This window comes from Panthera tigris, chromosome B1 (assembly GCF_018350195.1).
Source record: "Panthera tigris isolate Pti1 chromosome B1, P.tigris_Pti1_mat1.1, whole genome shotgun sequence".
Lineage (NCBI taxonomy): Eukaryota > Metazoa > Chordata > Mammalia > Carnivora > Felidae > Panthera > Panthera tigris.
The window spans coordinates 120,299,313-120,320,833 of NC_056663.1; the positions used below are offsets into that span (position 1 = coordinate 120,299,313).

The 21,521-nt window shown below is 38.6% G+C and overlaps 1 protein-coding gene across 2 annotated transcripts in view; it reads left to right on the forward strand.

The window, feature by feature from the left end:
- The window catches only part of PPP3CA (protein phosphatase 3 catalytic subunit alpha), a 323,475-nt gene extending 303,568 nt beyond the window's left edge, over window positions 1-19,907 (forward strand). For both annotated transcript variants that reach the window (XM_042984126.1, XM_042984125.1), the window contains exons 11-13: window positions 5,550-5,634; window positions 10,871-10,968; window positions 17,241-19,907. In XM_042984126.1, the coding sequence (XP_042840060.1) occupies window positions 5,550-5,634; window positions 10,871-10,968; window positions 17,241-17,437 (380 nt within the window). In that variant the 3' untranslated portion in view covers window positions 17,438-19,907. The remainder of the gene's footprint in view (window positions 1-5,549; window positions 5,635-10,870; window positions 10,969-17,240) is intronic.
- Window positions 19,908-21,521: the final 1,614 nt, after the last annotated feature.

Below are 21,521 nucleotides of genomic sequence, written 5' to 3' on the forward strand. Positions count from 1 at the left end.
CCATTCCCCATGTAACACAAAGGGCAGGATGGAGACATCTGCTTCTCGAAGCTGCTCCCTTTTCTCTCTAAACCAAGCTTCTTCCAAATATTATTTTTTTTGACATTTTATTATGAAATGTTTTAAACATACAAGAATGTTGAAACAATTGTATGGTCAATATCCACGTACTCATGACTTTCCACAATTAACATTTGATTGTACAGTAAAACCTTGGATTGCAAGTAACTTGTTCTGCGAGTGTTCCACAAGATGAGCAAACATTTCTAACAAATTTTAACTTGATAAACGAGCAGTGTTTTGCCAAACGAGCAGTACATAATGCCGAACATCACATGATCACAACTCAGCCAATGGTTCTTGCAATTTGCTTTGACATACCAGTGCTTTGGATTACAAGCATGTTTCTGAAGTGAATTATGCTCACAAACCAAGGTTTTACTAGTATTTGCCTTGTCACATATCTATCTACCTCTCCATCAGTTCATCTCTTTCTTTCTTTTTTTTTGGTAGATAAGTGAAAGTGACAAAGTAAGTTCTGTTAATCGCTACTGCAAGGGTGCTAGTATGTGCTCGCCTTAACAGGTTGGTCCGGGGAGCCCCTGTTTCTCCTCTCACCTTGCCTCACCCCAGCATGCCCGGCTCCATTCACACCAGACCTCTCACCACCACTCAACACAACATGGCTTGTTGCGGCCTCCAAAAGTTTAAGAATTGTCTTCCTTCTATGGAGAAGACCCAGTTCTCCCTGTTCTCTCACTTTTACTTATCCCTCAAGATCCTTCAACTGTCATGATTTCAGTGACCTTATTTCTCGTGCCTCCAGGCAATGAACACCTACTTTCAGTGACGTGCTGGTACATGTTTGACTACCCTTCCTGCAGGGGAGAAATGGCCCTAGTTTGTGGCTTTTGTAGCTTTCCATGGTATAAAACCTCTTCCCTGCCGCTGATTCAGGCTACCAACGTGGAGTTAAGAGGAGATGCCCTCCATCTACTCTCACTAGTGGACACAAGCCAGCTCGGGCACACCACTGCTACGCGCACACTATTTGTCACACTCTGTTGTCATTGTTCACGCGATTTCCTAAAGCAGAGATCATGCTTAATCCGTATTTCTGTTGCTGGTGGTTGGCGCATGGAAGGTTATATGGGAGAGACTCACCAGAACACCTAGTAAATACATGCTTTTGGTAATAAACTGCATTCTATCCAGCACTTCCCACGTTCTCTAATTCAGTGAACACTGAGGAACTTGCCGTAGTAGCTCAATGGGTGGGAGCTGTGGGCCAGATGCGGAGCATCTGTGACGCGTGGCGGGTGTCCCATGTGGTAAGAATCTCTCTTCACCCTAGCACCCGGCCCCTCGTCGCAACAATGCTGCTGCAGTTTCCCAGTCCCCTTAGAAGCTGAAATCCGCCTTGTGGGGATACAGCACCTACTCAGCAAGCCGCTTGGCTTGGCTTGGACGCCTTTAAAACTTCATGAGAAGTCGTCCAGGTGCCGAGTTAAGGTCAGAAAAGACACGTGTTGAAAGCGAGTCTTTAAAGATTCCATTGGTCTATACATTAGCCTCTTCCACTTTGAGGAAAATTGAGTATGCACGATTGCCTAGGTTCTGGATAGAGTAGCATAACACCCCAGGCATGAAAGATTAGAAGTTAAAAGTTGTAGAGAGAGAAGTGCTCAAAAAAGAAGTGGGAATTACTAGAATGGAAACGCAAAATGTAATTTTACTTAAAATGACTAATTTTTTAAAAACATATGAAATGTTCCTTGCAGTTTTAGACTTTCAAGTTAAAATGTTATATTCTTTTTTTTTATTCTTATTTATTTATTTATTTATTTATTTTGACAGAGAGTGTGTTAGCAGGTAGGAGGGAAGGGCAGAGAGAATCCCAAGCAGGCTCCATGCTATCAGCACAGAGCCCAATTTGGGGCTCTGCATTTGGAAAATGCCAGAAATCAGGAATAATGCTAAGTATACAAGGATCTTTGTATCTGAACTTAAATCTACCCCACTATTTTTCAGTCCCTTTAAGTTCAATTACGTATTAACTCAGCTATTTTATTTGAGTATTTTATTTTTTATTTTTTTTAATATTTATTTATTTATTTATTTATTTAGAGAGTGCACACACAAGCAGGGGGAGGGGCAGAGAGCAAAAGGGGAAGAGAAAATCCCAAGAAGGCTCACCACTGTGAGATCATGACCTGAGCCAAAATCAAGAGGTGGATGCTCAACCAACTGAGCCACCCAAGTGTCCCTATTTGAGTATTTTACATTTTTGTGAGGTTACCAAAGTTTGGCATTAGTTTAATTTTGATTCTCAATATTTGGAAAATATTGAAAACAATCCCCAGGATAAAACTTCAAGACATATTCATTTCGTATGTCTCTTTATGCTGTTTATGATTAGGCTAATTTTGATTTTTTGAGTAAGTATGTTCCAATTTTATAAAAGGAGTAGTAAAGCTTTTTACTTATCTGTGTTATTGAGAAATTTTAAAAAGATAGCATTTCTTCATTAAGAAAAGTGGTTGGGTTGGGGGGATGGATTAAATGGGTGATAGGCATTAAGGAGGGCACTTTTCGGGATGAGCACTGGCTGTCATATGTAACAGATGAATCGTGGGGTTCTACTCCTGAAGCCAAGACTGCACTGTATGTTAAGTAACTTGAATATAAATAAAAGGAAAAGAAAACTGCCGTAATGCGCTGTGCATCACCATTTATTAGGAGCACGACTGTGATTGCACAAAGTAGAATGCTGGTTACATGCTCTTCAGTAAATCACTGGATCTGAAAAAAATAAGGAATGATAAAATGGCTCAATCAGAATGCTCATTTTACATTTAAAATTCAGAATTTATTTGAGCATTTTTCTGAGAATCCACTAACACTGAGCTGAAGAGGATAGCTCTATATAATTTATTTCCCTCCCTTTCCAACTTAGGGCCCTGCTTATGGTTTTTGCAAGCCCTTTATTGAAAATTTTCTGGGAAATTATCCTTCTTCTATAGTTTTCACTTGTTTTATTTTATGTTTTTCCTTTCTCATTTCTCTTAAATATGTACAATTTTGTTTCTAACCAGTCCTTCTTGCTTCTTTTCTTACTGTGCTTCTAAATATAGTTGCCACTTTTGGAGCTCACCCACGTTTTACATTCTTTGTGTCTGTTTGATGGATTTTGTGATCTGGCCATACTGTGTGTTGGAGAGGGTCAGAATCTTTTCCCTCACTTAGCTCATCATGACCTCTGAGAGCACTGGGTCAAACAGACTGGAAATAGTCAATATAGAGTAGGAATAGCAGTGTTAGACTCAGAGAAGAATGTAACTGAAAAAAATACATATAAGAAAAAAGCCTTAAGGAGACTAATTGCCATCCCACTTTTTTTCTTAACACGTGTTCTTTAGTAGCCTCTTGAGCATAAATTACCTACAATGCAGGCACAAAAACCTAGACTTTTAGATGGTCTCCAGAGCAGGATTTGTTGTATAAAGAATCTTAATTACAAATCATAGGTAATAAAAATTGTTAGAAACCCAGGATAAAGTTTGAGGCAGAGATCCAGTGCATTCCTATCTTCTCCTCAAATGTTCTGGAAAACAGAGTATAATTCAAGGAACTTAGTGAATGAGAATCCATGGTTTCACTTCATCATTGGAAAGACTGGATTGGAGAGTGGTTTTCTTTATTCATCTACAGGCGGAATCACTGGCTATAGTAAGTTCTGCCAATCAGTATGTTGGGAGATACCTACCATGATGTGATTGGCACAAGAGAGAAAGAATTGGCCTGGTATATGGGCTGTTTGAAGGCTTTCAGGTCAGGAAGACAAAGTGAAGAAACCAGCTCGCTGGGTACATACCTTGTGGGGAACACCCATGGGTAGTGAGATGGGTGTGCGTTAATATCACTTCTTCTCTTACTCAGGAGAAGACAGTGGCCCGTTATGTGTTCATTTTCCTTGGGGGGAAAGAAAAGCAGAGGTTTTTCCCCCAGGCAGTTCAACATGGTATGAGTTTTGATGTGAGTTTTCTTTCGTATAGAAATATTAGGGTGGTGATTAATTGTTTGACTCTGATCAAACTATGCAAAAGATTCCAGATCACATTCTTAAAAACCCTCTAAGAGAAAAAGCAGAAATCTCTCCTTCCAGAAAGGTCAGAAAGCTTGTCCGTATCTCAGATTAAAAGATGAAAACTTACACCAATGATCACCCATGGACTGCAGTCTCTAAGCAAGTTAAACTGTTCATTTGGATTAGGAACCTTCCCGATATTATCTGAGAAGAATATTTTGTTGTATTTCTGTTCATGGTAGTAGAACTAGAGAAACAATCTTCTTGTGTTAACATTTTCTACGAAGACCCATATAATGGACACAATGGTATCTCAGCCCCTTTACTTTGGATTATAAAAATCTTAAGCAAGATGTTTTCCTGTGATTTACACTTCTCCAAACATGCTTGTGGAATTTAATAAAAAAAAAAATGGATTCACTAAGCCCATACAGGCTTATTTTCAAAACATAATAATAATGTTTGTAGTAATAATAACCTACGTAGATTGATTTTTTTTTTTCATTTGGAAAATGGAGTAAGTGGTAAAAGTTACTCAGACAAACCTATGTGTAACTTTTTTACATAAGTATTAAAATACAAGCCATGTGCCACCATCTCTCACTAAATCCAAATTGGCAGTTTTCCATTTTTCCCTCTAGAATTTGGGAACCAACAGAAGATGAAAAAGTATCAAATGCGTAAACAAATGTTTTATGGTGGTTAAATAACAAACATGATGCTTCAGGGAACTTAGGGAGTTGACACTCCCTAGTCACTTCAAGAGAGAACTTTCCAAAGGACAGTTTCCTAAAGTAGTCTTCCTAGCATGGAGAGGTCCGGAAATGAGTAGAAAATCCTGGTACTCACTTGATTCTTCCTGCCAATACACACGGTCTCTGTATAAACAGAAGAGAAGGGAATTCCATTAGAAGAGGAAGGTAGGAACCTACCCTGTCAGCACCATGATTTTTCAGCTCTTTACCCACCCCCGCCCCCTTGGAAATCTCAAAAGTTGCTCTTGGCATTTTGGGGACCTCTCAAGAGCCACATCCAAGTATTAATGGCCAGATGCATAGGTTTTTAAAATCAGTTCGCAGGGGGCACCTGGGTGGCTCAGTTGATTAAGTGTCTGACTTTTAATTTCGGCTCAGGTCATGATCTCACCATCTGTGAGTTCAAGCCCCGCATTAGTCTCTGTGCTGGCACTGTGGAGTTTGCTTGGGATTCTGTCTCTCTCTCCCTGTCTCTGCCTGTCTCTCTCTCTCTCTCTCTCTCTCTCTCTCTCTCTCTCAAAAGTAAATAAATAAACTTGAATAAAGTAAAATAAAATTAATTCACAGATAAATCCATGTGGTTTTTTTTTGGGGGGGCGCGGTATGCAGAGATGGCTTGGCTTACTATATAGTCGGTTGTAGCTTTAAATTTGTAAGATAATTACAGTTAAAGGTCACTGACTACTTAATTCTGTTTTAAAATATAGGCGCAACAGCTGCAGCCCGGAAGGAGGTGATAAGGAACAAGATCCGAGCAATAGGCAAAATGGCCCGAGTGTTCTCAGTTCTCAGGTGGGATCATCGTACCCGTATTTCTGTTTTGAATGTGCTTATGTGTCACTTAATAAGCATTCTGATACTTTAATCTCGTAACTTATTTTACTGGAAAATATTTGCTTTTCCTTAGGTTTTTTTTCTTTTAAATGGAATTGTTCATTCCTGACTATCTTAGTCAAACTGAAATATACCAAATTATTTCTGTAGAGAAAGCCACCAAATGGACTGATTCCTGTTTTGTCATCCTGTTCACTGCTGGACTTTAAAACACAATAGGTTGAACTTGTAGTGATATAGGGAAGCTGTTATAATTCATTTTACTTTTCATTCTGGCTCTGTGGTAAAAGATGAATTTATCAGGTACACTTCACTAGATTTCTAGGAAATGAACATTTACCATAGAGCTTGTTCATGTGAACATATATTATTCTAATGAATCATGGAGAGAGAAAAAAATAGCTATTTAATGTTACAATTCACATGTAGTATTTTTTAAATAGATCCTGAATCATGTTATTATTGATCTGGCGTTTAGAAAACAAGTATTTTCCTAAAGAGAATTAACTACACTTTTCTTTATATATAAATTCTATTATCTATTCTTAGATAAAACAAAGTAACTCATACTTCTCTTAAAAAAAATTTGCTTTGAAATATAATATGTTTATATGTGAGCCGTATGTGGTCAATTCACAATTACTCATCTACAAGGGTAAATAGGAATACCTTGAGAAATAGTCCATTTCCGTGTTGTATGATTCATAACCTAAGTTTTGCCAAATTTTTGTCTCAATTTTTCCTCCCAGAGTAGCTACATGGGCCCTTTTGATTTCTCTCCTTGCTATTTCTAATGCACTCCTGGTAGAATCACTAAAGAATAACTAAACAGCTCGATGCCAAAAGCAGGGAGCCATGACAAAGATGAAAAGCAATATCACTCTTTCTTAAAGACACCAAATCAAAGCCAACAATAGCTCTGTGTTGGCCAGCCAAATTCTGCAAAGTCGTGTTAAAGCTGAAAATAGAGCATCGTTGCCCCCCTCACAGCCTAATGAATGAGGCTGCCTCTGCTCCAAGGCTTTTTATCCCTGACCGAATTTTCAGGACTCCCTCATTCATTCAGTAATAAATACAATAAAACTTAAAGCACTGATTAGGTACCTTGAAGAAGAAAAGCAGTACAGGGGGATGGCAAGTGGGAGATGAACACTTCTTTCAGTATGTGGCCAACAAAGAACCTTCTGAATTAATAGCATTTGAGTGGTAAGTGGTGTGTGTGGGGGGGTGATCTTCATGAAGATACGGAGGTAAGAATGTTTAAGGCAAAACTGCAAAGATTCTTAGAAACCAGCAGTTTTGAGGACCAGCAAGGAGGCCTGTGTGGCTGGGAAAGTGTCCCGTGGGGGCAGGAAACCATGTGAAGATCATAAGCTCGACAGCTACCTCTCCATTGTCACTTGCTTGTTTACCATGCCTCAGATTTACAAATAAACACTATTTTATTTTTGTCATCTGAAGGGGAAGCAAACAGCTCCAAAATTTCCAAGTGAAAGTATATTTAAGGAAAAAGGAGAAGCCTTTCTTAATATAAAAATTTGGTTTCCATCTATGTTAGTCTTCAAACCACATGAAGGTGGGAGGGGCCATGCTGGAGAATCATAGCTACATCTTAAAATTGCAAAGTCCCTGCAGTCCGCTGCCTATGGATACCTAAGATGTATCCGTCTGAGAAATGGTCCATTTGCACCCCGTGATGATCAGTGACTTGACTGAGGTTGCACACATTGATGGAAAATACAAACAAGGTATATTTTATTGCTTTCCTATATTAAAAGCATCTATACTAAATCTGAAGAATGAAGGGGGGTCATAGCCAGAGAAAGCTTAGTAAGTAAGCATCGTAAGTAATGACTGGGTATTCAATGTGTACGATACACTGAGTTAGGCACAACAAATACCAAATTGGAATGACAGACACGTTGACAACAAACTAAGTTAAGACAATGAAACGTGTGCTAAATACATGAAGGGATGCTCTCCTGTGGAAGAGGACAGGGCTCCATGGAGCTCTTCTGTTCCCTGAAAAAAAAAAAAAAAACGTTCGTGAAGAGGTTGACAGTGAAGACGAATACTGGGAAGGATAGGCTGGATTCCGTTAGGTGCTGAATTGTGGTAAAGGCATGCCTGAAGGCTAAGAAGTCATCAAGAACACAGTCACTGGGTCCTAAAAGCAATGCTTTATGGGCACTTGCTAAGTGCCTGGTGTCAGGCCTCGTGGTGCATGCATTTGACAGTAATCCACACGGCAACCTTGCAGCAAAGCACCGTGTGCAAACTCAGTTAGTGAGCAGTACTAGTGAGTGTCTGACTTGAATGATATGGTCAGTGAATCCTGAGAATTCAGAAGAGCTGCGTGGCAAGACATGAAGGTAAGTGAGAAATCTAGGGAAAAGTGGATCTGAAAATGTTTTTGAGTCCAGATCCTGAAAAGGCTTGCATAGCACGGTAAAGTATTTCGTTTTCTGTGTGTAGGCATTGAGCGTCATGGGATGGTTTTCAAAGGATGAGAGGCATGCTTTAACCCATGTTCCTGGCAGTGTGAAGACTGATTAACATGATGACTAACTGATGTCAGGGGGGACATTTTGGAAGCCACTGAAATAATCCGAGCAAATTAGGCCATAGGAGGAAAGATACAAAGGAAGAGAGAAATGAAAGGAATTTGCGAAGCTGAAAGTTTTAAAGTGTAATGAATGAATGGGAATGGTGGTACAAGAAGCCTGATTGTGAATATGAATGCAAAGAAAAATATATGTTCATTTCTTTTTTTTTTTTAATTTCTTAAATGTTTATTTCGAGATAGAGAGAGAGCGCACACAAGCAGGGAGGGGCAGAGAGGGAGGGAGAGAGAGAATCCCGAGGAGGTTTCACACTGTCAGCATAGCACCTGACATGGGGCTCATCTCACGAACATGAGATCATGACCGCAGCCGAAATCAAGACTCAGATACTCAACCAACTGAGCCACCCAGTTCATTTGTTTAGAGATACTCCCAATTTCCAAATCCATATATTAGCACTTAAGATATTTTTTCTTTATGTGACCTCTACTGGTTTGACAACAGAAGCCTGAAAAGGTTGCAATACCTGTATGAGGGTACACAACGATTTGTAAACATCTCAAACCTAATATTTTTAAACTGCAGTAAAGGATATAGAAATCTAAAATGTGGATAACACTGCCATTCTCCATTCTATTTTCCTTTTACTCATTCTTTTTGTAAATGTTTTTTTGAATGGGGACTATGTACTAAGTGCTGTTCTGGTTTAGATACTTAAAAAAACAAGAGAATAAATAAACTGTATAGTTTTTCAGGGGTCATAAGTGCTTTAGATAAAAATAAAATCAGCAAGGAAAGATAGGGAGAATAGAAGGTGAATATTATTTTAAGTAGCTTCTAAAGGAAGTCCTCACTTAGAGGGTGATGCTTGAGCAGAGATTTGAAGGCAGGGAGGTAGTGAGCCATGCAGATACTGGGGGGATTTCTTTTTGGGGTGATGAAAATATTTTAAAATTGGTTATGGTGATTGTTTCACAACTCTGCGAATACACTAAAAACAATTGATTGCGTCAGATGCTTTAAATGGATGAATAATGTTGGGATGTTAATTATACTCAATAAAGCTGTCTTAAAAAGAGAAGTGGTAAGATCCTGAAAATATTGTGAGGGCTCTACCCTCAAGGTGTGCTGATTGAGTGGAGGTGCAGGGGGGTAGAAAGAGAGAGGATAGGAGTGAAGGGGTGATGCGTTAAGCTTAACTAAAGGATGAAGTTGAAGAAAGGCTGCAGAAGTAGTAGGTTTGGGGGAATAACTTTTGAATTCTGTTTGGGGGGGCGGCACTTGGGTGGCTTGGTCAGTTGAGCATCTGACTCTTGATTTTGGCTCAGGTCATGATCTTACGGTTCTTGGGATGGAGCCCCGCATTGGGCTCTGTGCTGCTTTGGATTCTCTCTTCCTTTCTCTGGCCCCTCCCCTGTTCGTTCACTCTCAAAATAAATAAATAAACTTTTTAAAAAAGAATTCTGTTTGGGTCACCTTAGATATCTTCGTAAAAATGTGGCATTGGTAGTTCTACATATTGTAAACATTATGTGTGTGTGTATATATATATATATAATAACATTTTTTCAGATTATGTAGGATTACAGTTTCTGCTATGTGGAATTATTCTGCTATGTGTATTATTCCCGTTTTATGGTTATTTAATAATTGTTATTTATTAATAAGTCAAAGTGATTAATAGTGCTGTGGCTAATAAATATAATCGAAATGATGATGTCCGTAAGACTGTAAAACAGTTGTCACGATGAGCAATACAATAATGTCATATTAGCAAATCCGTGGGGAAAGAGACTGTTGAACAGAAAAGATAGGAAATGTTACCGGTTGCTTTACTGTCTGGTTGTCATTATTTGTGCGCTCATGATGTGATGTCAAAATTACTTAATAGGCCCTGAATGTACCTGCTAGGTGCTGTAATCCATAAACCACGGAGTTTTTTAAAATCTCATATATATATATATATATATATATATATATATATATATATATACACTCTTTGGTGTTCTCTCCCAAGAGAAGTCAGTTGCACTTACTTGGGCTGAGCCTTGGCTGGAAAACTTACCTCAGAACTCTCCATGGCTCATTTTTAACATATTTAACATATCAACAGAGGGTGCCCAGCAAACACTCTATATCCTGAATGCCTGCTTGCAAAATGTGAAAATGTGAATTCAGGACTCAGAAGAGGCTGAACTTGCACAAGCATATAATTATAAACTCTATCAGAGCAACTATGCTTTGACACATTACTTTTATATGAATGTATAAAAATATACTATGTTTAGGAGCTCCTGGGTGGCTCAGTCGGTTAAGTGTCTGACTCTTGACATTGGCTCAGGTCATGATCTCACCCTCCGTGAGTTCAAGCCCCAACTCAGGCTCTGCACTGACAGCATGGAGCCTACATGGGATCTGTCTCCCTCTCTCTTTGCGTCTCCCCTGCTTGCTCTCTAACTCTGTCTCAGAAAGAAACATTTAAAAGTATATACGTACTATGTTTTAAGGAAAATAAAATCCGGAGAGCCTAGATGTGACTTCTAGTATGCATTTCTCCCCCTCTGCACGTCTTTTCTTTCTTTTTAAAGAAAACAAAAGTTAATGTCTTCTGTCCCCTTGTCCCTTTCCAGAGAAGAGAGTGAGAGCGTGCTAACGCTGAAAGGCTTGACTCCCACGGGCATGCTCCCCAGCGGAGTGCTTTCTGGAGGGAAGCAGACCCTGCAAAGCGGTAAGCAGGCGCACTGGTATCGGTAGGACTGTGTGCCCGGGCATCTCTGTCCAGGGTGTTGTTAGCCTGATTCATTCATCCATTTGAACTCGGCCTTGGCCTTGGTCTTCAGTTCTCAGCGGGAGGAAGGGCTGAAACCCCACATCAGTTTGACCAGTCGTGTCCGACAGAATAGCACCCTCTTCCCTGGAACGCAGGCTTCCCCCGCCGCCCGCCATCCACTCATGTACACCCTAACCGCATAGTCAGCCCCCGCCTGGAGACGACTCACTTAGGTTTGTCTACACACGTGATAGCGTGGACAGCTTTGAGCCGTTATGTTGCTAAAAACAATTTTTTTTTATGACGCTTTTGCTAAATGTTCTGGTTAGCTGTCTGATTGAAAAAATAAACACTCACATAAATACACATCCGTTACGGTCTAGCTTGTAGTGGAGAATGGAAGAACATTAAACAGGGTGATTTTGCTACCTGCTTGAGTAGAAATTGGGAGTCCTATGTGTCTTTTCTCTGATTTCTCCATCCAGAACATAAGAGACTGAGTATATATAACCACATTTTATTTTTAGAAAAGAATGAAAACATTTCCTTTAATGTAGAGATTTTTATTATTATTATTAAAATGTGTAGCTTTCTGGACGAGTGCTGTCCAGTAGAAATTTTTGTGATGATGGAAATTTCTGTGTCTGTACAGAGGCCACTGGCAACATATGGCTATCGGGCAGTTGAAATATAGCAAGTACAAACCAAGGAACTGAAACTGATTTTTTTAATTTTAGCTAATTTTTATTAATTTGCTTTCAATAGCCACATGTGACTAGTGGCCACCACATCAGACATCACAGTTACTATATATTCTTTTATGTTTGTTAATTTTGTCTTGCTATTTTAACTAATCCTACCATTAATTAGAGTCAAATTTTAATAATACTTTATGAAAATTTAGATTAGATTTTAAATCAATGAATAAAACTCAGTAAAACAGAAATACGCTATAACATTTTGAAAACTAATCTCAGCCTCTTGCTTATTTTTCCATATCTTTCCCCGAATCTTTTTTTGTGTGTGTGTGTGTGTACTTCCCCCCGCCCCCCGCCCCATCTTTACCCCTCAATCTAGAAGATGAATCTATTCTTACGGTTGGTTACTTGATTTAGGCACACCCCTGCTACATAGAGCCATGTTCAACATCACTATAATTTTCTTTATTTTCATATGAATTTATTCCAAAATCAATGTCTTAGTTCCCACAAAAAGTCACAAATTTGTAAATGAAGATAGGAAAATACATCCAAGTACATTTCCCCTTGATTTATATCTAAAAATAATTTTGATAACTTAAAAAAACAAGACTTCTCCCACCAAAATAAACATGCTTTCTAAAAAGTGAACAGAAATGAATCATTTATATGCACAAAATGCACAGCAACCTACCTAATTGACTGAAATCTGCATAGTTTCTGATAAGCACATTTTAAGGTACAGCAGGTGTATTATCAGAAACTGTGTGCCACATTTGCTTTGAAAAGATATATTTAATAATGGGCAGTGCATATTTCTGATATGTTGGTGCTGGTGCGGTTCCAGATTTTTTGCTTTATTTTTGAACTTAAGTTATTTAAGTTCTTAAAATTCTTTGTTTTGTTTCTAGATTTTCACCTGTATTTTAACTGAGATTATTCGGTTTCCTTTTCTGTTACTTTCTGTTAAATCCAATGGTGCATGTTGTTCTGTGTTGAGCTCTCACACACACAAACTCACACACATATAATAGACATAAGGGTTGGGACCCCATTAGTCCTGAGAACTTGAAAACTCACTATATATTTTAAACCACATACATTAAAACAATTTCAAAATCCACTGTCTGGATTTCAAATTGTCAAAAAGAAGAAACTGCTTAAAGCTTTACTCTTTAGCTTTTCTCCATGGTGGTAAACATTTTACATTTTTATCTTAAGGGATTTAGAAGGCACTGTAAGGAAATTGTAGTGCACATTTGGCTGTTTCTCTAGTCTTACAACTTCAAATTATAAGAAATATGCAAATTAAAGTCAAGGGGTAGAATTTTAATATTAAACATTTTGGAGTTACAGAGAAGTTTTGCATTTTAGCACTTAATTAGGGAAATATCAACTAGCCTTAATAACGTGGAAAGGCTCATACATGTGTACTAGTGAGAATACAGAGGCTAACCTTATTATAAAAATTGCTGATAAAGCAATGGGCTTTTAAAGTGTTGCCTCTGAAATATGCTGAGGTTTCAGTATTTAAACTGCCTCTTCTTTAAAATGCTGATAGAATTCTTACTGCAACTGACATGTTACCAGTTGATTATAGCATTTCAGGAATTTCATTTCCAAAGATGGTATTCCGGGAAGGAAAACTGACTTTAAATTGGGTTGCCTGGCAAAGGGAGTCCAGACTCCATACATCATTGCCTCCATTTTCCCCTTCTCCTTCACCACTCTAGACATGCTCGGTGTTTGTCTTTGAAGAGTTACATACACCATCAAGTTGTATTTGATGCATTGATTGGATTGTTCCTCTGAATTCGCGCACACACAGACACACACACACACTCCACTTTTCCGCTGCACTAGGAATCTCGCTATTTAATATTGAATAGTGTGAATTATGCCACTGATGTTATGACACTGCTTCGAGGTCTGCCGTTTTGTCTGGCATTTTAAAATCCTAAATCACCAGGCATAGCAGTGGTTTTATTGTCCTTTCTGTGTCAGGTGTACATTTTAGAGTAACCTAGTCTCTTATCGATTCCATCTAAATAAAAGAAAACTGTCCTGTGTTCCTCAAGGGTTAATCATTTTGTCATTTATTAAGGAACAAAAACCAGTTCACTCAGATAGGTGTATCCAGCTCATAAAATAGACTGATTTTCGTTGTGTTTTTCCTTTCTTTATACCGTTTCCGTTTTGTTGTCTGTGCCAGAATCCAGCACTTACAGGAACATTAATACTCTGAGCTCCCTTGAACGTCACTGATTTGTTCTTAGAATTAAAAATCCTCTGCTCATTTTTCTCATTCATTTTGCACCCCCTTTCTTCTCTTCAGCTACTGTTGAGGCTATTGAGGCTGATGAAGGTAAATTGGCCAGTCCCCTTTCTGTTGTACCTGCAACAGATAAGGGCTCTGCTGGGTGTATTCATTTTTTTTATTATTTTATTATTATTATTATTATTATTATTATTTTGCTGTAGCTTGTACAGAGTGTGTGGGTGTTGGGCTAACAGTTGTGGCTCAGTATTAACCAAAATGTTCTTGCTTTAAAGGGGAAAATGTCCTTTTATGGTTTGTTTGTTTGTTTTTTTTTCCCTTAAAGCTATGTTTGACTTCGTATATACAACGAACCTAGTATAGTCACAGAAAACCAAAGGATTATTTATCTTGAACGATGTGGGGTGGGGGTTATGGCAGCTGTTTCGACAAATATCGCATAAAATAATATTCCTTGAGCTGAACCATGTCCCTCCCTCAAATCATTTTCAGTCAGCACTGAAAAGGAGAGAAGAAAAATAGCTTTATTAATTCTAGTCTTCAGAAGTTTCTGGCAAAAAAGAAAAAAAAGTGTTCATTTGAATAGTGCTTTGTTGTAGTTCAACACTAATTTATGTCTCTAAGAAATATCCCAACATGAGACAGCTGTGCATGAGATCAACAGTTCTGTGAGTCTTACAAATTTTGACCTACTGGTATTTGTAGGACAGTTAGCGCCAGCAAGATACTATAAAGAGTTCAGAGATACCCAGTGGCTGTGGCAGTGGCCATTACGAGAACAGTGATGATCCAGTCCTCACTCAGCGGACTGTTGACTGTCTGCTTTGAATCAGGTACTGTGCTAGGTGCTGTCGAGGACACCAAGAACTGTACATCACCCACTGTGCCCTAGCACTACTCAAGGACAACTGCATTGACCCTCTAGAAACTACTTTTGAATTCAAGGGCTTAAAAAATACACAGTTATGAGAGAACTGCGCATCAAAATCGTTTTTAATGTTATCCCCGCCATACCCTCTGGAAATTTTTTTTAAAAAAGAATAATTTGAAGTTCCCCTTTAAAACAAAATTCTTCAGTTGTATTTTGTTCTTGCAAGATCACTTTTTATTTTTCCCAAAATTGTGTGTGGATGGTCCTTTGATAACGATGTGAAAAGTGCCACTTTAGACTGTTGAATTTGCATATGATTTGGATACAGTAGGGGAAATGATAGCCCTGTAAGAGAAAATACAACTGCTTCCTAAATAGCAGTGAATCGACTGCTATTTACGTGGGAATTCTCTATTCCTTTTGGCAAATTCTAATCTGCCGTGTGCATTCTTGTGGATAGTTTGGCTGTTTTCTGTGGTTTCTGTGACTCTGTGTTGTGTTAAGTATACTACCAATGTAAATTGCTAATACCCATTGTCTGACCAGCAACTACAGCAGAGCACGTTCTTCGGTACCAGGGTAGACAGTTTGAGTAGAGATGGAGCCCCATTCCGAACACATCCATCATTCTAGCTAGATTTTGAATCTCTATGCTCTCAGCCTATTGGCTTTTAAAACCTAGAGCCTCTTCATTTGCCATTGAAATTAATAAAATCGTTCTGTAAATTACCACGTTTGACAAACTTTTGCATTTATTCATTATGATGAAATGATATTCACAGTGGCTTAGAAAAAGAATAGAATACCACTCTGTGCCACTATTTTGGGGTGGGTGCTCATTAGACAGCTCTATTATTTTGCAATTTATTACCAATTTAGAGAAGAATTAAAGAGGCTTTGCTTTGGGCCTTGGTCTTTCCCCATTTCCCCATCTTCTTCCTCTCATAATTGACTAATCACCATTTTGCTAACCTTTAAAGTGCAGAGGGGTAACACACTATTTCTCATCATGTAATGAGTTTGGAAGCAACTGTGTTTATCTTTGAAGACTCTCATCCATACTAATAAAAGGCATTGCACATTTCTGTAGAACTGGCTGGCAACGTTTCAGCTAGAAACTACTTGCCTTCCCACCCCCCCACCCCCCACCATATAAGGTGTGGAGGATAAAGGTACCATGAGATTGTCCTTGATCAGCCATGGAGATGCAGCCCAGTTCAGCACTGGTGATTGGCCCTTCGAAATCTGGCTTGCACATCACAGGAAGTAAAGCAAACTGATGTCATTGGTTGCCCATTTACGTACTTTATTCTCAGCTCACTGGTTGGTGCATGCACTGACTAAAGAAATCTTTAAGTTTCTTGCACAAATGCCTTGTCTATCTCGGGAGCACACTAAGGGTTAATTAATGAAAAAACTCAAATATCCATACTGCCTCTTGAGAATTCCATGCTTTCACTGAAAAGGGCCCAAACCAATCCTGTCATTTTTGCTGAAAGTTATGAAAGGCATTTTCCCCTTGTTCTTGAACCGTTACTTTACTTATATCTATACTGATCCACTAAGAAAGAGTTTTTCTTTGATTTAGGCAGTAACGGATACCAGGTGAACATCAGTTTGATCTGAACATCATGTTTTGCTGCTGAAGGGCAGACAACGTTTTTCTACTTCATCCTCATGATTTTTTCTGAGTTCCTCTTATCACCCGCTCCACTTGCTTCCAAAGATGAGCTGGAGAAGCAGGAGTTTATAATTTCTGTTTTTTCTTCATGCCACCATTGAGTTGTTTACCAAGAAGGTCTTTCTGGGATTCTGAGATGGCATGGCAACGCCCCCAAAGTTAATTCATCTTGTAGCTCCTCTTAGCTTCCACTCTAAAGCCCTCTGCTAGACTTTTAGACCTAGCTCACCTGACTCTACTGAATTTGCCGTTAGCGCAGGGGAATAGCAGAAGTAGAGCTGTGTTACGGTCTGTCTAGGTGAGGGTGTTTGATGCAGTAATCATGCTCATGATGTGGACAGTTGATGCTCAGTCTAGATACCTGTCCCTGGTAGCAACCCTCTTCCTTACTTATCCACTTTGGATTTCGTTGATCTAAAGTCTCATGAAGACCCAGAGATATGTACATTTTACTCACTTGAAGAGGACATTTTGGTTGGCAAGAGACATTGGCTGTTTTCAAACCTTTTGGTTATCTTCGGGTATGGTAAGGAGTCTGTTGTGTTGTGTTCAGGTCCCGTCATTTTGTCCTCTACTAAAGGACTCCCCCTCACTCACTGCGAAATCTCTAACCTCACCTGATGCAAAGCTGTGCCCTTTGCTCTCCTCCGGCTAACCTAATTTTTCCTCTTTTTTTTTTTTTTTAAATGATTTTCTGTTTAGCCATCAAAGGATTTTCACCACAACATAAGATCACTAGCTTCGAGGAGGCCAAGGGCTTAGACCGAATTAACGAGAGGATGCCACCTCGCAGAGATGCCATGCCCTCTGACGCCAACCTTAACTCCATCAACAAGGCTCTCGCCTCAGAGACTAACGGCACGGACAGCAATGGCAGTAATAGCAGCAATATCCAGTGACCACTTCCTGTTCACTTTTTTTTTTTTTTTTTTTTGAGCTGCAGGGCATGATGGGGATTGCTGCCTATCAGCAGTTGGGTGTTCTTGCCTCTGATGGTAGCTTATTTGCTCTGGGGGCCAGGAATTGGATTCAGTTTACACTATCATTAAAAAAGAGGGAGAGAGATAATAAACTATATTTTGGTGGGGGTGGTGATTAAACACCTCTTCGGGGTATGCCTTTTAAAAATGCTTATAGGAAAAAAAACTTTAAAAAGAAAGCTAACGCTAGTATATACTGCAATGTTAGGGGAATGAACATGTTTTCCTACTGCATTGGGGACTTCTAGATAGGTTAATGAAAGGTCTTTTATTATGTTACTGGACACGAAAACTTTGTCTAATTTCTTACTCTATTGTACGTTTACAGTTGCAGCACTAAAAATGGATGACATCAAACATTTTTAACAAAATGATGTACAAACTAAATAAGGACTATTTATTGATAATGTTTTGCTACTCTTGTCAGACAATGGCTATAAAATGAATTAGGCAGTCTTAAAAAACAAAAAAAAACAGAAAAAGAAAAAAAAAAAAGAATGTTGCAAATTTGTTAAAATGCCAAAAAGGACAGTTTAATTTTGTACAGATTATGCTTACCTCAGGTTTCTTTAGTGTGCTTGAATGCCCTTCTTTCCATATAAACACTTATCTTATTAATTTAGCAATGAATATCTTTTCTTTTCTTTAAGTTTTAAAAAAACTGGAATAATTACATCTATCTTTTTTTGCTGTTTATATTTAGGGTTTTTTTTTTTCGTTGTTGATAAATCAAGTCTTGGTTGTGGCTTGCCGAATTAAATATTTATGAGTGGTGCATTTTTAAGTATAGTGAACAAGACACCATATTAAGTACAGTGATAAAGCATCTATATTCTGTAAAAAAAAAAAAATCTGCCTATGCATGTTTTTTAAGAAAAAAAAAATGGCTGTATCGGCCTGTATGGGACTGTAATGCGCTTAGTGGTCTGACATATACTGGAAATATATGTATACTGGCGTACTTTATATTCTCTAAAATGCTTAATGCCTTTGAAATTTTGTAATCAAAAAAGCTTTGAAAAAATCTAAAGGGGAGAGTATTCTTAAAAGTTTTTAACATAAGCTTGTCAGTGCACATATAGATGGTTAGCATGTTTAGCAAACCTTGTGAAATTTAAATAAGTTTGTAGTTACATGTGAAACTCTAAATGCATGGTAACTGTTAATGTCATCACGGTTTAGTTCTTTTGTTCTGTTCTGTCACGTGCCACAAAATATGTACTTTTTTCACTTTTTTCCCTTTGTATATCAGTTACGGGTTACAACTGGTTCATTCTGAAAACAACAACAAAAGTCCATTCATATTTTTTAACAATTGTATAAGTGCCCAAGTAATTCACTACAGCCTAAAGCCTTGCCTTTGTAATTTGACTTCTGAAATGTTGGCAATCAAAGCATGCACTTGTAACAATGACAAAGACAAAGCATTTTATATTACTACTCAATAAAATGTGCATGAACTTAAAGAACTCTCATCCTTTCACTGAGTCTGCTGAAGGGAGTTATGTTCACAACCACCATGCTCTCTTCTAGGTGCTGGGCCCACACCACGCATCACAGATTTACTCCACCAGGCTTCTCCGAGGTCCTGGTGACGTAAGGTGTGGTGGGTGCCTACTTCCGCTGTAAGAATCTTGGTGGATTTGTGTCTCAAATCAGACAAGAGAAATGTATTTAAAAGAGCAAATGCCATCTTCTGGCTCCCTCGAATGTGGGAGCCAGTTAAGAAACCAGAGCATTCCTTTTTATTGAAAAACAAAAATTGTTATCAGGTTGTTTCAGTTGTATTGGATGCCCTGTCTGCTAAAGCGAAAAGAACTAAGCTGCTAAGTGCATTTTCATCACAGAAGAGAGTTGCATTTGTATGGATATGAAATTTGTATTCTGGCACTTCGGCTAATATCTAATCACCCGAAGATTTAAGATACACCAGATTCCAGTTTGTTTCTAACATTGTTCATTTTCAGTGCACTTTGTTTTATGTAATAAAGTATGCTTGTGACATTAAATAATTAAAGAATATGGCAATTAGTGATATAGTGTACCAAAACAAAGATGTTCTAGATATATTCTCTGACAAAGACTATCCCAAATTCATTTTAATGACTACAAACATGTTTTCCTGTGGATATTTTTCCATCCTTAAAAAATGACATCCAAGGAAAATATTTAGATGCAGCCTATTAGAACGATGTGAAAGAAATGGTAATTCTGATACTGAGGTGTTTATTTTCTTTCTTATAACTGCAGAGAAAATATCCTGACCCCCAAAAAAAAAAAAAAAAAAAGAAGAAGAAGAAGAAGAAAATTCGTTTGGGGGGATTCCTTTCTTTTACAAATTGTGCTGAGGCAACTATGGCATAGAAATAAACATTTGACATTAAAATAAGGAGTTGATGTGAGTATTGCTTCGTCTTTCTGGTCAGTAGTTAAGAAAGTAATGCTGTATATTTTTTCAGAATAGCTCAGTCTACCAAAGAGATCAACGGAGAACTGAAGTTATTTCTCCAAAAAAGATAACACTGGCAGATCATCAGTTATTAGAGCTTTCTCCTTCACTTTTGGAGAAACTGTTGGATTTTTGAGTTATTTATGCCAATGGACCTTTGGCTGTACACACACACACACACACACGCGCGTGCATGCACACACACACACACACACACACACACAGAAACAGCCTCCTGTCCCCTCCTTCACCCTCCCCTAAGGTGACTTACCTCTTGAGAGGTTCAAACTCAGTGCTGACTTGTCATCTAGCTTTTTAAGGAGTAAGAGCTAGATTTGACCGACCTTAGGTTGGCAATATTTCTTATCCAAAGTATTCTCTACTTTTATTCTTTTAAAATATTTTTGAAGAAAGAAAAATCTTCAGAAACTAAACTTGTATGATGAGGGGAACAAAGCGGTGAGGTGGGGGACATCCCTGTACATGGACAGTGGCATGGCTTAGGGTAGAGTGTCAAAGTGGAAGTGTCTTATGTCATCAGCCCAGACAGTGTCATGGTGACACTACAGCCCCCAGAGTGATCTTGTGCTGAAACATTTCTTCCCCCGCCCCCCAACTCATCACATTCATGGGAAATAATCAACTTTAGTACCCATCCAATTTTCTGTCTTGAAAACAGGGCGCCAACGTGAAGCCAGCACCACAGGAGGGATGGTGGGGATGGCCTTCCTAAAATGTCTCACACTTTTACTGGACTACTTCATGTCCCACTCACTGGATCCCCCTTGTCACACTCAGTTAAGCAGAGACCTTTCAGTTTGCCCTGCCTGACTGCCTGTATTTCTTCAAAGTTGGAAGCCCCTTGAGTTCAACAAATCTGAGCTCCCCAAACTAAAGATATGGCCATTTCCCTTGGTGTGTGGCTTTGCACTTTATTCATTCAACAAACATCGAGTCTCTACTACGTTCTCTCACTGTTCTTCTAGATTCTTATTTTTTTCCGCAACACACACAGAGAATGGCAATCAGGACAATATATCAGTGTTCGTTATGATGCTAAATGTTAGCATTCCATCAGATAGTGAGTCAATGTCTGACTTAACATGCATTTTAATGCCATTTTGCCTCTGTTTCATGGATATTCCTGCTTGATATATTTTATGGTAATGTTAACAAGACAAGTCCCTGGTGAGGCCCTTTCATGATAAATGCACTTTTCCATAAATGCATTTGTAGTGATGGGAGGCAAGAAGTAGGGAAAGAAATTTTGAACCTCTTTCTGGTGATCACATTTTCAAGAGGCAACACTGACATATTGGAATGCATGTATGTAGGAGAGTGGAGACCCAGCAAGGGAGAGGGTCTGTTTTAAATAAAGATTGAAGAAAACTGAAAAGTGAATAGAAGTTGACATGATCGCTATACTATTGGGTTGGTTATTCCAAAAGACCTTGCTTAAATTGGATAAAAACGCCTACTTGTCATAAAGCACAAGTTGCTAATGAATGAAGCTGCTTCAGCAGAAGGTAAACTACAGGAGAGAATGTGGGTACC